The 13,477-nt window shown below is 42.2% G+C and overlaps 1 protein-coding gene across 1 annotated transcript; it reads right to left on the bottom strand.

Moving 5' to 3' along the window:
• Window positions 1-1,518: 1,518 nt before the first annotated feature.
• LOC308314636 (5-hydroxyisourate hydrolase-like) lies at window positions 1,519-4,441 on the bottom strand (the record flags this gene model as incomplete). Its single annotated transcript, XM_080762268.1, has 3 exons — window positions 1,519-1,608; window positions 3,342-3,477; window positions 4,278-4,441. The coding sequence occupies 3 exons, from the start codon at window positions 4,439-4,441 to the stop codon at window positions 1,519-1,521; spliced, it is 390 nt and encodes a 129-aa protein (XP_080618394.1).
• Window positions 4,442-13,477: the final 9,036 nt, after the last annotated feature.

Genomic DNA, 13,477 nt, shown 5'->3' with positions numbered 1-13,477 from the left:
TCACTGCACGACGTCACCCCACCCATCCCTCCACCTACCTCCCGTCAGCCTACTGTCTGTCTCTCTATAAAAGATATAGAATAAAGGCGAAATAAAGGGGAGAAAGAATACTAAAGTAACAAAAGTTCAGCATGAAGCAATCAATCACTATCTGTTTATCGACTCGGACTCCAACATCAATCCGCAATTTCCGCAATTCCTAAATTTTCCATTTCCGCAATTTCCGCAATTCCGCAATTTCCGCAATTACCATTTCCGCAATTCCTAAATTTTCCATTTCCCCAATTTCCGCAATTCCGCAATTTCCGCAATTTCCGCAATTACCTTTTCCGCAATTCCGCAATTTCCGCAATTAACATTTCCGCAATTAACATTTCCGCAACAACAGAAGCTGGAGCTTAGAATGCAAGATAAAAGGGACATTCTGTGAAATGTGAAGTGGGTCTTATACAAATGTATAGGCCTATCTGCATGTCTTTGTCTTAAAGTGTAATTCTTTATTTATGTATCGTAAGGATAGTTTGTATGTATTCATAGCACTTTCTGTAGCATCTTCACTATAGCCTTGACGACCTTTTAACCTTAATTGCCACATGCGAAGGCTAAACTTGTGTAATTCTTTTAGATAGCATTTTATGTAGACATATAGCACTCTATAGTGTATAGTGTCGCAGTCCTGCCCCCTACCACCAGGGACCAGGAAATGATTCTCCGTTCATTTTTCTCATAGACATTTCAAAAAGTATTTATTTAAAGACCTTTTATAAGCCTCGTACAAATTAAGCCAACTCGAGTGAGTTGTGACAAATCATGACAACAAACACAATTGTTCGGGCCGAACAAATAATTAGAAAGAAGAAAGAAAACGGCAGGTTACAAACACTTTTTTTGTTGTTTTTTTGTTTTTTGTAATTATTTGCATCCATATTGCACCAATGACAAGTATTAATAATGAATAACTGCAGTTTACATCCCCTTTTTTTCATTATTACTTGAAAAGTAGCCCTTTGAAAATACAAGGTCTCCGCCCAACAACAGTGCAGTGTGCTGATGAAGGCTTCCAACTTATTGGAACCAACATCAACAACAGAATCAACAACAACTGAATTTGGCTTAAAACCTGCAGGGGATCTAGAATGCCTTCTAGATCCTGACAGTTTTCTTAAAAAAAAACCCCATGTTTCCATGTCAGTCGTTCTCAAACATTTTCATGTCAAGGACCCCCGGAAGCAAATATTTTAGTTAAAAACGTTCTCTCTGAAAGATTACATAATTATATTCAAAGATTTGCACCACATTTTCACGATTAAAAAAATAATAATAAAATAGCAGATCTGCGCTATACGACCTTGTAGATCTGCTATTTCACAATAGCTAAAGTATAGCATAATACTTAAAACACCAAAAAAAAGGGGTTCCCGTCCTGAATGGGTGAAGGTTCCTCTAACTTCTTCTGTACTTTGCTGAAAGAGGAGAACATGGTAACTTCCTCCACTGGATGGTGCTGTGGGACAACGTCTAACTTCCTCTGTAGGTGCTGTAGGAGAAGCGACTCATCACCAGAGGAAGGTGAAACCTCTGGCTGGGGTTGGTGATGTTGAAGACAACCTGTCCAACGGAGAATTCTGTTAGATAATAATAATAATAATAATAATAATAATAATAATAATAATAATAATAAACCTTTATTTATATAGCACCTTTCAAAACGAGGTTACAAAGTGCTTTACAGAAAAATAAGAACAAATGCAGTGCACAACATTAAACAACAGTTGACAATAATACAAATAAAGAACAGGCAATGTATAGATCAAATGCGGTAAGACATACGAACAATAGGGAATGTTAAAAAACGTTTAGGTGTTAAAAGCATGCAGGTTTATAAAAGTGAGTGTTTAGGAGGGATAAGGATTTGATCCAAAATTAGCTGCCAAAAACAACACTGGCCCCTACCTCAACATAAGGGTAGAATGCCGCCTGTCCGTGGCTCTCCCAGTATTAAAACACTACCCCTACCTCAACATAAGGGTAGAATGCCGCCTGTCCGTGGCTCTCCCAGTATTAAAACACTGGCCCCTACCTCAACATAAGGGTAGAATGCCACCTGTCCGTTGTTCTCCCAGTATTAAAACACTGGCCCCTACCTCAACATAAGGGTAGAATGCCGCCTGTCCGTGGCTCTCCCAGTATTAAAACACTACCCCTACCTCAACATAAGGGTAGAATGCCGCCTGTCCGTGGCTCTCCCAGTATTAAAACACTACCCCTACCTCAGTATAAGGGTAGAATGCCGCCTGTCCGTTGCTCTCCCAGTATTAAAACACTACCCCTACCTCAACATAAGGGTAGAATGCCACCTGTCCGTGGCTCTCCCAGTATTAAAACACTACCCCTACCTCAGTATAAGGGTAGAATGCCGCCTGTCCGTTGCTCTCCCAGTATTAAAACACTACCCCTACCTCAACATAAGGGTAGAATGCCGCCTGTCCGTGGCTCTCCCAGTATTAAAACACTACCCCTACCTCAACATAAGGGTAGAATGCCGCCTGTCCGTTGCTCTCCCAGTATTAAAACACTACCCCTACCTCAACATAAGGGTAGAATGCCGCCTGTCCGTTGCTCTCCCAGTATTAAAACACTACCCCTACCTCAACATAAGGGTAGAATGCCGCCTGTCCGTGGCTCTCCCAGTATTAAAACACTGCCCCTACCTCAACATAAGGGTAGAATGCCGCCTGTCCGTGGCTCTCCCAGTATTAAAACACTGACCCTACCTCAACATAAGGGTAGAATGCCGCCTGTCCGTGGCTCTCCCAGTATTAAAACACTGACCCTACCTCAACATAAGGGTAGAATGCCGCCTGTCCGTTGCTCTCCCAGTATTAAAACACTACCCCTACCTCAACATAAGGGTAGAATGCCGCCTGTCCGTGGCTCTCCCAGTATTAAAACACTGACCCTACCTCAACATAAGGGTAGAATGCCGCCTGTCCGTGGCTCTCCCAGTATTAAAACACTACCCCTACCTCAACATAAGGGTAGAATGCCACCTGTCCGTTGCTCTCCCAGTATTAAAACACTACCCCTACCTCAACATAAGGGTAGAATGCCACCTGTCCGTTGCTCTCCCAGTATTAAAACACTACCCCTACCTCAACATAAGGGTAGAATGCCGCCTGTCCGTTGCTCTCCCAGTATTAAAACACTACCCCTACCTCAACATAAGGGTAGAATGCCACCTGTCCGTTGCTCTCCCAGTATTAAAACACTACCCCTACCTCAACATAAGGGTAGAATGCCGCCTGTCCGTGGCTCTCCCAGTATTAAAACACTACCCCTACCTCAACATAAGGGTAGAATGCCACCTGTCCGTGGCTCTCCCAGTACGGTCCGGTCTCAAAGCGGAGCTTGTACATGCCCGGGGTGAAAGCTTCCGCGGTGATGAGGTCTGGACAGCGTCCGTTTTCATCTGTCGTCCTGCAACAACAGAGAGACTAAATTATTTTCGCTCCTATGCCACCAAAATGTGGAACGCCCTACCAACAGTCATTAAGACATGTGAATCCCTTGACTCCGCTCTCAAAGGGCACCTACGGACGGCTGCAATTCGAAACTGGCCCCAGTAAAATCTGAATCTTTAGTTTGAATCATATAGTCTATTCTCTTGAATAGTTTTATTTTGGTTTTAGTCACCTGGAATGTTAGTATATAGTTTTAGTGGACTAAATCTATACAGTTGATTTAGTCGACTAAAATGTATTTTGACGGGCCTTGATGCCGTCGTATAATGACTGATTTTACACTTACAGGTAAGGTAAGGTAAGGTAATTTTATTTATAAAGCAGCCGATCTACAAGCTCACAACGTGTTCCGCTGCGACGCGAGCTTGTAGATGTGCTATTTTCACAAACCGTCTTCCAGTGACATCATCGATGGGGAATCCAAGCTACTAGCAACTGCAGGCTTTCTAGTCCTGAAAAGTTGCAATGCGAAAATGGAAGCCATACCGATAATGAAAATCTAAACATTTTTGTAAAAGAATCCTGTTAAAAAATTATCTGCCTAATGATGATGTCACTGGAAGACGGTTTCTAAACTGCCCACAGCCCTCCTATGAGACACAGACTGAGTAGAAACAAATCGTGCCATTTTATCATGATTATTAGTGAGGACCTATTATATGAAGATAGGTTGAAAAGTGGTGAAGTGGTCCTTTAGGTAAAACCATTGAGTACTTTTTTTCACCACTGGCAGGTTGTGATGGATTTGAACCCTACCCCACTGTGACCAGGTTCCAGATGACCAGGTTTGAGTCCAGACGATGTAGACTCAGGGACAATCTCCTTGCAGGGACCCCGTCCGCAGTGTTCAACACATGGGTGGTCAGGGGGCTGCCCACCTCTGGGGTGGTCATGGGGCTGCCCTCCTCTGCCGCAGACATGGCTGTGTGTGAACCTTATGTTACACAAAATATATCCAAAAGTCAGAGATCTTTTTGTGCACAGCTGCATTCTGGGACCTTGCCATTGGCTTTAGAAACGGGTAGATTCATTGGTAGGCTACTCCTGAGGAGGACAGAGTCTGTCTAGTGTGTGATTTGAAAGAAATTGAAAATGAAATTAATTTTTTTGTTTTACTGCCCATTATATGAAGCATTAAGACATGTATTATTTTGTAAAATGACAACCATCTGTGTTAACTTTTTCTGGTTAGAGAACTACGAAAAACTGGAGTTTTGTTTTAGGAAAGGTATTTTTGCTTTAGCAGACCTTTTATGCAAAGCGTGGGGAAAAAGGCAGAATGTTTTGTTTGTATATATAAAAAAACAACAACAAAACAAACCTGTTTCTTGTACACAATGCAATATTGAAGCAATGATATGGTGTGTCCTATAAGTCCATGTGTGCTGGGTGCCTTTGGTGCATGACACAAAAATAAATAATCTATAGTATCTCTATCTCTATCTGTGTGTGTGTGTGTGTGTGTGTGTGTGTGTGTGTGTGTGTGTGTGTGTGTGTGTGTGTGTGGCGCGCAGGTCAAATGAGGTAAACCTATACTAATAATAAACACATCGCTGCATGTTATACCTGCAGGTTGTTTAAGCAAAACATGCACTAAACTAACACAATAGTATGTTAAATACTACTGTATCCATATAGCCAGAGGGGCTTGACTCGCATGCAGGAAGCTATAGACTATACTTCACACTGTCTGCATTTATTTAAACACAATGTGAAGCTTTAATACATTGCCATAGCCTAGTGTGATAGAACACTCATCACAGCAAAAAGCTTTGTGAATCAACAGTCTCATATACAGTAAGTCTTACTTACCTTTGTGTTGTGCAGAACTGCTTGACTACTAACTATAAGCGCTTGACTTAAATCTTGACTAGGTTAAGTTGGTTCTAACTCCTCTCGACTAGGTTAAGTTGGTTCTAACTCCTCTCGACTAGGTTAAGTTGGTTCTAACTCCTCTTGACTAGGTTAAGTTGGTTCTAACTCCTCTTGACTAGGTTAAGTTGGTTCTAACTCCTCTTGACTATAGGTTAAGTTGGTTCTAACTCCTCTTGACTAGGTTAAGTTGGTTCTAACTCCTCTTGACTAGGTTAAGTTGGTTCTAACTCCTCTTGACTAGGTTAAGTTGGTTCTAACTCCTCTTGACTAGGTTAAGTTGGTTCTAACTCCTCTTGACTAGGTTAAGTTGGTTCTAACTCCTCTTGACTAGGTTAAGTTGGTTCTCCCGTCAAGTTTTTAAAAACAAGAAGGACTGGTTCATTATTGAACTGCCCCTAAAGGGCTGCTTCATGCAGCTTCATTCCCAGCATTCATTGCAAACAACAAACACACATGCCGTGCTAAAGGTTGTCCTAATAAATCATTACAAAAGGCGCTGTCCGCTGTCTAGGTCCGTCTGTAAACAAAGTTAATTGCCATATATGCGAGATAGTGTTTGAACAGCAGATATACAATCATTAAACGTAGAACACATTGTAGCAGCGTGGACAATAAACTTCTTTACTGCTGCTACTTCTTAACTGCTTTATTAAATACACGAAGATGGGAGACTGATATGTTTCAACGCCACTGCATCTTCCTCACGACTCAAGTCTCAAGCAGTCTTCTAGGCCTATTCACCTTTTTCCTAGGCTGTGTGTGCTCCACTTCCTGTCGATTTGATCCAATGAAATCCAATGAAACTGCATGGTCAGATGACCAATGATATCCAATGAAATCGACAGGAACACACAGCCTTGACTGCCTACATCCATACATCCAAAAAGAAAAGTTCTATCTGATTGTATGAAACGACGACGACACACACACACACACACACACACACACACACACACACACACACACACACACACACACACACACACACACACACACACACACTTATAAATAGACCTCCATATTGTAATGAAGGGTATTCATGTTGAACCACTTTAGCCCAGAGGTCAGCTTGATAGCATATAGCCTCGATCGTGTATACCAGCATTCCTATTTCATAATTACATGAAGCTTGACGGAATATTATGCCCCATAAGTACAGTACGTAGCCTAAATGCGCTTATAAAGTTTTGCTAAACGCCTGCATCCCCAAATCCTCCTAGAAAAAAAAGCACACAAACAAAACAAACACACATACAGCACCAACATGACATTGGGGTTTTTATGAAAATACCTTTTACTAAACTACAGTCACCATTATAATAAGTTTTACATTCAGCCTCAAGGACGAAAACACAAGAGCACAGAGAACAAGCTGCTTTAACCCATTCTAGACGATGGGAACCCATAGTTTGGTGTTTATAGCATGACGTTATGCTTTATAGCTATTGAAAAATAGCAGATCTACAAGCTCATAGCGCGGCACCGAGTGCCACGCTACAAGCTTGTATAGGTCTGCTTTTTTTTTTTTGAAAAATTGTGAAAATGTGGTGCAAAGCTTTGAATATATATTCTTTCAGAGTGAAGGTTTTTTTTTTACTCGAACCGTTGCTTCTGGGGGGGGGGGGGGGTCCCTGGAACAACATATTTTCAGATGGGGGGTCGGCGGCCAATTACATATATTTTTGGGGGTCCCTTGACATGAAATTGTTTGAGAACCACTGACACATAGAAACAGTTTTTCAGAAAACTGTTAAAAAAGCCATTTTGTAGAATCTGTTCTCGGTGGAAATGGGTTAACCCATTCTGACCGGGCACCCATTTTGGTGTTAGCATCATGTTATGCTTTAGGTATTGAAAAATAGCAGATCTACAAGCTCGTATCGCGCCACCGAGTGGCGCGATACGAGCTTGTAGGTCTGCTATTTTTGAAAAATCGAAGAACGACTGACATTTTTCTAGAATCTGATCTCAGGTCAGAATGGGTTCATCAGACCAGTGTGTGTCCAGTGGAAACCTCGTATGAATCTGATCTCAGGTCAGAATGGGTTAAATGGGGAGGCAGAGAACGCACAGTAGAGCATAATGATGTATGTAATTATATTCCTAGGCAGACCGAGCGTTGCTCGACTGAAAGAATATGATTAATTGCACCTCTCACTTTCAATTCATCACATTATCGTGTGCACCTCTCAGCCCTATATACGTACACGCCGTGTACACTTTCTTTTTGTTTTCTGGGGGTTTTAACCCATTCTGACCTGAGATCAGATTCATACGAGGTTTCCACTGGACACACAATGGTCTGATTAACCCATTCCGACCTGAGATCAGATTCTAAAAAATGTCAGTCGTTCTTCGATTTTTCAAAAATAGCAGACCTACAAGCTCGTAGCGCGCCACTCGGTGGCGCGCTATGAGCTTGTAGATCTGCTATTTTTCAATAGCTAAAGCATAACATGATGCTAACACCAACATGGGTTCCCGTTCAGAATGGGTTAAATGAGTACAATTATAGTTGTATGAAGCGCTATACGGTATTATACAACACATATCCTTTTTCGAATATCCCTAATTCCAAACAGACAGCTTCTGAATATATTACAGTGAACACTATTATATTTACAGTCATATTACATCAGAGTCCATGCTGTACAACTTCAGGTGGGGACACTTATTATAACCACTTAAACTCTCTCTCTTCTAGACTTTAGAGAAAGAGACCTGAGTTGACCTCGATCGATCTGTACTTGGTCTGTTGTTCCTTCTACACCAAATCCCCTTGCAAGAAATAGCAGATCTATATATATAACGCTTGTAGATCTGCAAGTTCTGGTGAATGTTCCTCCTCCCCAAAATAGGGGGTGTTGGGGTTTAACCCATTTTGGGCGGGAACCCCTTTTGGTGTTTTAAACATCGTTATAATTTAGCTATTGAAAAATAGCAGATCTACAAGTCACAGCACGCCACTGAGTGGCACACTACGAGCTTGTATAGGTCTGCTATTTTTGAAAAATCGTGAAAATGTGTCGCAAATTTGGAATTTATATATATATTTTAACTCAAATCTTTGCTTCTGGGGGGGTCCCTGGAACAACATATTTTCAGATGGGTGGTCGGAGGCCAATTACATATAATATTCGGGGTCCTTGACATGAAATATTGAGCACAACCGATATAGAAACATGAGGTATTTCAGAAAACTGTCATGATTTAGAAGATTCTTTTTTTTTATTTCGACGTCGGGCCCAAATGGTTTAAGGGGTTAAAGGTTCCATGAACATTCAGTTTAATTATCATTTATTTTTCGTTTTTTATGACCTCAATTATGCGCCAACACAACCTGAACTTTGAACATTCAGTGGAGTTTCTGTGGTTTTTCTCTGTGCGTTCCGAAGCCTTTTGAGCTTCAGTGAAAGCAGGCAAAATCCCTCAACAGTGACACCTGCTGGCAAATTGTTATGTCATACAGAATGTGGCATTTGTGGACTCTTACCTCACAGTCCACAGGCCAACCAGAGCCAGAAAATCTACTGAATGTTAAAAGTCCATAGGTTTGTTGCGTAAAATTGAGCTCAGAAAATCTAAAATATATAAATAAGAGAAATGACAAAAACGTATTAATTTTTTTACGTCACAATCCCTTTTAAAAGATACACCCTATATAATATTAATGCTAAGATGACATTTCATTTGCCTTGGACTTGGACACGGTGGTTTTTTCTGAGCCAACGTATACTTTTAACCTACAACAACGTCACACGGTTTGAAGCTGCAATCCGGAACGTTTAAGGATGTTCAAGAGGGGTGCAGGTCTTTTTTCCGACAGCATATTGATCCGAAACCTCAATCCTAACCTAACCCTATAACCGCAAGCACGGGAGCAGCGCATGTCGGACCATCGCTTTTTCGCATCGCAGCGAAATTATGTCGGAAAAAAGGCCGCCTCCCGTTCAGGAGCAACAACGTCCTTCATGGGGTTTTCTCCTGCACGCCGTGGAACGTGACACAACAAGCTGGAAGACGTGTTTCAGACAAGATGTCACAGGGATGTCAAACTCAAATACACAGTGGGCCAAAATAAAGAAATTGGTACAAGTCGAGGGCCGGACTGTGTTTCAACAGAAAGTTGACCACAAGTGATACACTTTCACTGCTGATCAAAATAGTGAAGAGAAGACGCATGCTTGCGCTTGCGGGCCCTCGATATACGTGACAATGCACTCGCAGTGCATTGTGGGACTTGTAGTATTATGGTGGTCCGTGCAATATACCAGAGGGCCAATTCTAATACTAATTAAATACCAGTAAGACGCGCAAACGCGGGAAGCGAACGCAGCTTGTACATATTTGGGTTTTTTTAAGATTCATTTTTAAGTTAAGTTTTTAACTTAGCCATAACCATATAAGGAGTCCCCAAAGCAGCTATACGTCCAAATATGGAGTGTGTTGCATAAATCACAAACAAATCACTCAGCTCCATATATGGGCACAAAGGGGGGACACACGGACAGACATGATCTGCTAGGTCTCATAGTAAGTGCTCACTGCGTTCGCAATCATACCGCGGGCCAAAGATAATTCATTCACGGGCCTGATTTGGCCCCCGGGACTTGAGTTTGACATAATATGTCTTAGAAGGATACTTAGGATATTTTGGCCAAGGGACAGTCTCCAATGAAGACCTTTACAGGAGAACAGGCCTGACCCCCACTGACAGGTGTCATCAAGCTCAGAAGGTGGAGGATGTGGATTGGTCATGGCGGTGAAATGGACACCGCCGGCCGGGGGAGATGAAAGAGACTGGCAGACCCCAAAGAGACCTGGAGAAGGACATGAAAGAGACTGGCAGACCCAAAGAGACCTGGAGAAGGACATGAAAGAGACTGGCAGACCCCAAAGAGACCTGGAGAAGGACATGAAAGAGACTGGCAGACCCCAAAGAGACCTGGAGAAGGACATGAAAGAGACTGGCAGACCCCAAAGAGACCTGGAGAAGGACATGAAAGAGACTGGCAGACCCAAAGAGACCTGGAGAAGGACATGAAAGAGACTGGCAGACCCCAAAGAGACCTGGAGAAGGACATGAAAGAGACTGGCAGACCCCAAAGAGACCTGGAGAAGGACATGAAAGAGCTATAGGATGGACCTGGGTAATGGTAGTATATGGTAATGGTAGTGTAGTACTACAATATGACTAGTACATCTGTATGGTAGAGTGTGTTAATACAATATAACTTATCCATTCTGTATGGTAGAGTGTGTTAATACAATATAACTTATCCAATCTGTATGGTAGAGTGTGTTAATACAATATAACTTATCCAATCTGTATGGTAGAGTGTGTTCGTATACAACTAGTAGCCTATACAGTATACATACATGTACAGTGCAGGGGCGGGAACCCCTTTTGGTGTTTTATTGCATTATGTTATGCTTTATAGCTATTGAAAAATAGCAGATCTACAATCTCATAGCACGCCACCGAGTGGCGCGCTACGAGCTTGTAGATCTGCTATTTATTTTTGTATTATCGAAGAACGACTGACATATAGAAACATAGCTTTTTTAAGAAAACCTGCAGGATTCTACAAGACATTTTTTAGAATCTGATCTCAGGTCAGAATGGGTTACGGTGCTCTCCCTTATACTCTTTCATTGAGTCTCATTCATTTAGAGCCTCGTGGCGTCTGGTAGGACTAAATAAGCGCCGTATAGGGAGAGCGCCGTACAAACTTGTTCTCTCACGTGGCGGGGGGGAAACCGGGGGGGTTCGAATCCAGGTCGGGACAGTCATTAAAAAAAAACAAACGGTCACGGATTGCAGCTTCTAACAAAGTGAAGTGGTGAAAAGGCACACTCTCTCTCTCTCTCTCTGTGTCTCTCTCTCGTTGCCGAAACAATGGACAGCTGTGCTTTTCTAGTCGGCTCACTTCACACAGTGTGATTTCCCACGGCGACATCAGCCGTATAGTCAGTCTACTCACCGCCGGTGGTGGTGGAGTCATAAAAGCATGTATACGTGCGTGCACGCGCGCCCCACACACACACACACACACACACACACACACACACACACACACCCCTCTTATACAGCTGGGCTGCGAATAAACGCCAAATAAACAGGCCTTTATGAATATCAACGATGTCATAATAGAAGAGCCGACAGCTGTTGTCACGCCGACAGCCCTCGTTAAGCCATTTTAGGCGGGAACCCCTTCTGGTGTTATGTTACACTTTAGCTATTGAAAAATAGCAGATCTACAAGCTCATAGCGCGCCACTCTGTGGCGCGCTACGAGCTTGGGTAGGTCTGCTATTTTTTGAAAAGTCGTGAAAGTGTGGCGCAAATCTTTGAATATATATTTCAGAGCGAACATTTCTAACTAAAACATTGGCTTCTGGGAGGAGGGTCCCTGGAACTACATATTTTGAGATGGGGGGTCCGTGGTCCAATAGAGATAATTCTGGGGGTCCTTGACATGAAAAAGGTTGAGCACCACTGACATAGAAACATGGGTGATAGGAGATAGACCCTGACGAAGACCTTTTGGTCGAAACGCGTAGGTCCTGTTATTTATTGGCCTTAAGCTCATCATCAAATAAACTATTACATTTTTCACCCGAAGACGGAGTGCCTTGGATTCTTTTCTTTTCAAGTCTGCAGTTCACATTTTGACAAGCAGTACTATACTTGGAGGAAGGATACCTTTTTGTCTATATAGAAACATGAACGTTTTTCAGAAAAATGTTAGGATTTTGAAGCCTTTTTTTCTCAGTCCAAAATGGGTTAACACGGTTTATTATGAGCTCGGCTCGGCGAGCGGAATATGAATATGAATCCATAATGAATGATTATACGGCGCCAGGAGGAGATCTCCCCGGAGTGGACGATGGCGGTTATGACTAATATGTTAATCAATAATTATATCTGTTTTGCATGAGAGTGATGCGAGGTCAGCCTTGTCAATCTTCATAAACACACAGACAATGGGATTCGGATTCGTTTTGTGTGACCCGTTCGACAGTATAGTTTCCATTTCTGTACATTATCTTATATAAAAGCTGCCATTGTTTTATGGAAACCTTAACTTTTTTTTCTCCAATGTAAGAATGGGAATTAAAATAATAATAATAACAGTGAGAGATATAAAAAATCAAAATAAGTTTAGGGATAAGGGGTTTAGCGGTGACGAAAATGGAGCCTGTATTTTCTTCAACAACATACAGTATAGGGGCACATACATAGGGGTGCAACTAGTACAAGTGATTCTCAAATGTTTTACTTGCAAGGACCCCTTAACTCTGAGAGTGTTCAAATGGAACCAAATGGATCCCGTAAGGGTCCATTTTTAGCCATTTGAACACTCTCAGAGTTACAGACCTGTTATGGTCATTCAGGGCTATATCTCTATCTCTTTATGCGTTTCTGGTCCTATTATTGTCGGCTCATTTTTTGTATGTTCGTCCGTGTTGTAGAGTGGAAAAAAATGGGATTTTGACAAAAAAAAATCCACCACAAGCCAGCATGGCGTTGATGACCGCTGGGCTGATGGTGACCCCCATGCTGTCTGATATGAAGATGTTGTCCAGTGCCAGCGGTCAGAAGTTCGTCACTGGCTTCTTGAAGCACCGTCCTGTCGCTGTTCTCAGGTTTCTGATGAGTCTAAAGCAGGGGGGGGGGGGGGGGGGCAGTCAGACAGATATTTTGTGAAGCCACTATAAGGAAATCGGGACTTCCTGAAAGTTCATATGGCCTGTTGTTGTGGCGCTGTCATTGGGCCCAGAAAAACCCCCATAGCTCCATAGAGGTCCATGTATTTGGGCCCAACTTCACCTAGACTATAGTATTACCTTAATAAACATGGTCATGGATACTTTCTGCTTCCAGTCACTATAGTTTAAAGTCTCATTTCTCATGTCATAATATTCTTTTTGGAAAACTATGGTCCCATTTATTAAAAAAATAAAGTCGCCTATGTTCTGAGGGGGCGTGGCTACCGTTACAGTCTATGATCGGGAGCCACGCGCATTATACCCATCTATCAAACACATATCCTGCCCAATAAAACGAGTCTAATAATA

The sequence above is a fragment of the Protomyctophum bolini genome (assembly GCF_963924005.1).
Source record: "Protomyctophum bolini genome assembly, chromosome: 4".
Classification (NCBI taxonomy): Eukaryota; Metazoa; Chordata; class Actinopteri; order Myctophiformes; family Myctophidae; genus Protomyctophum; species Protomyctophum bolini.
The sequence above is the reverse complement of the archived record's forward strand: the minus strand, read 5'-3'. Positions and strand labels throughout refer to the sequence as shown.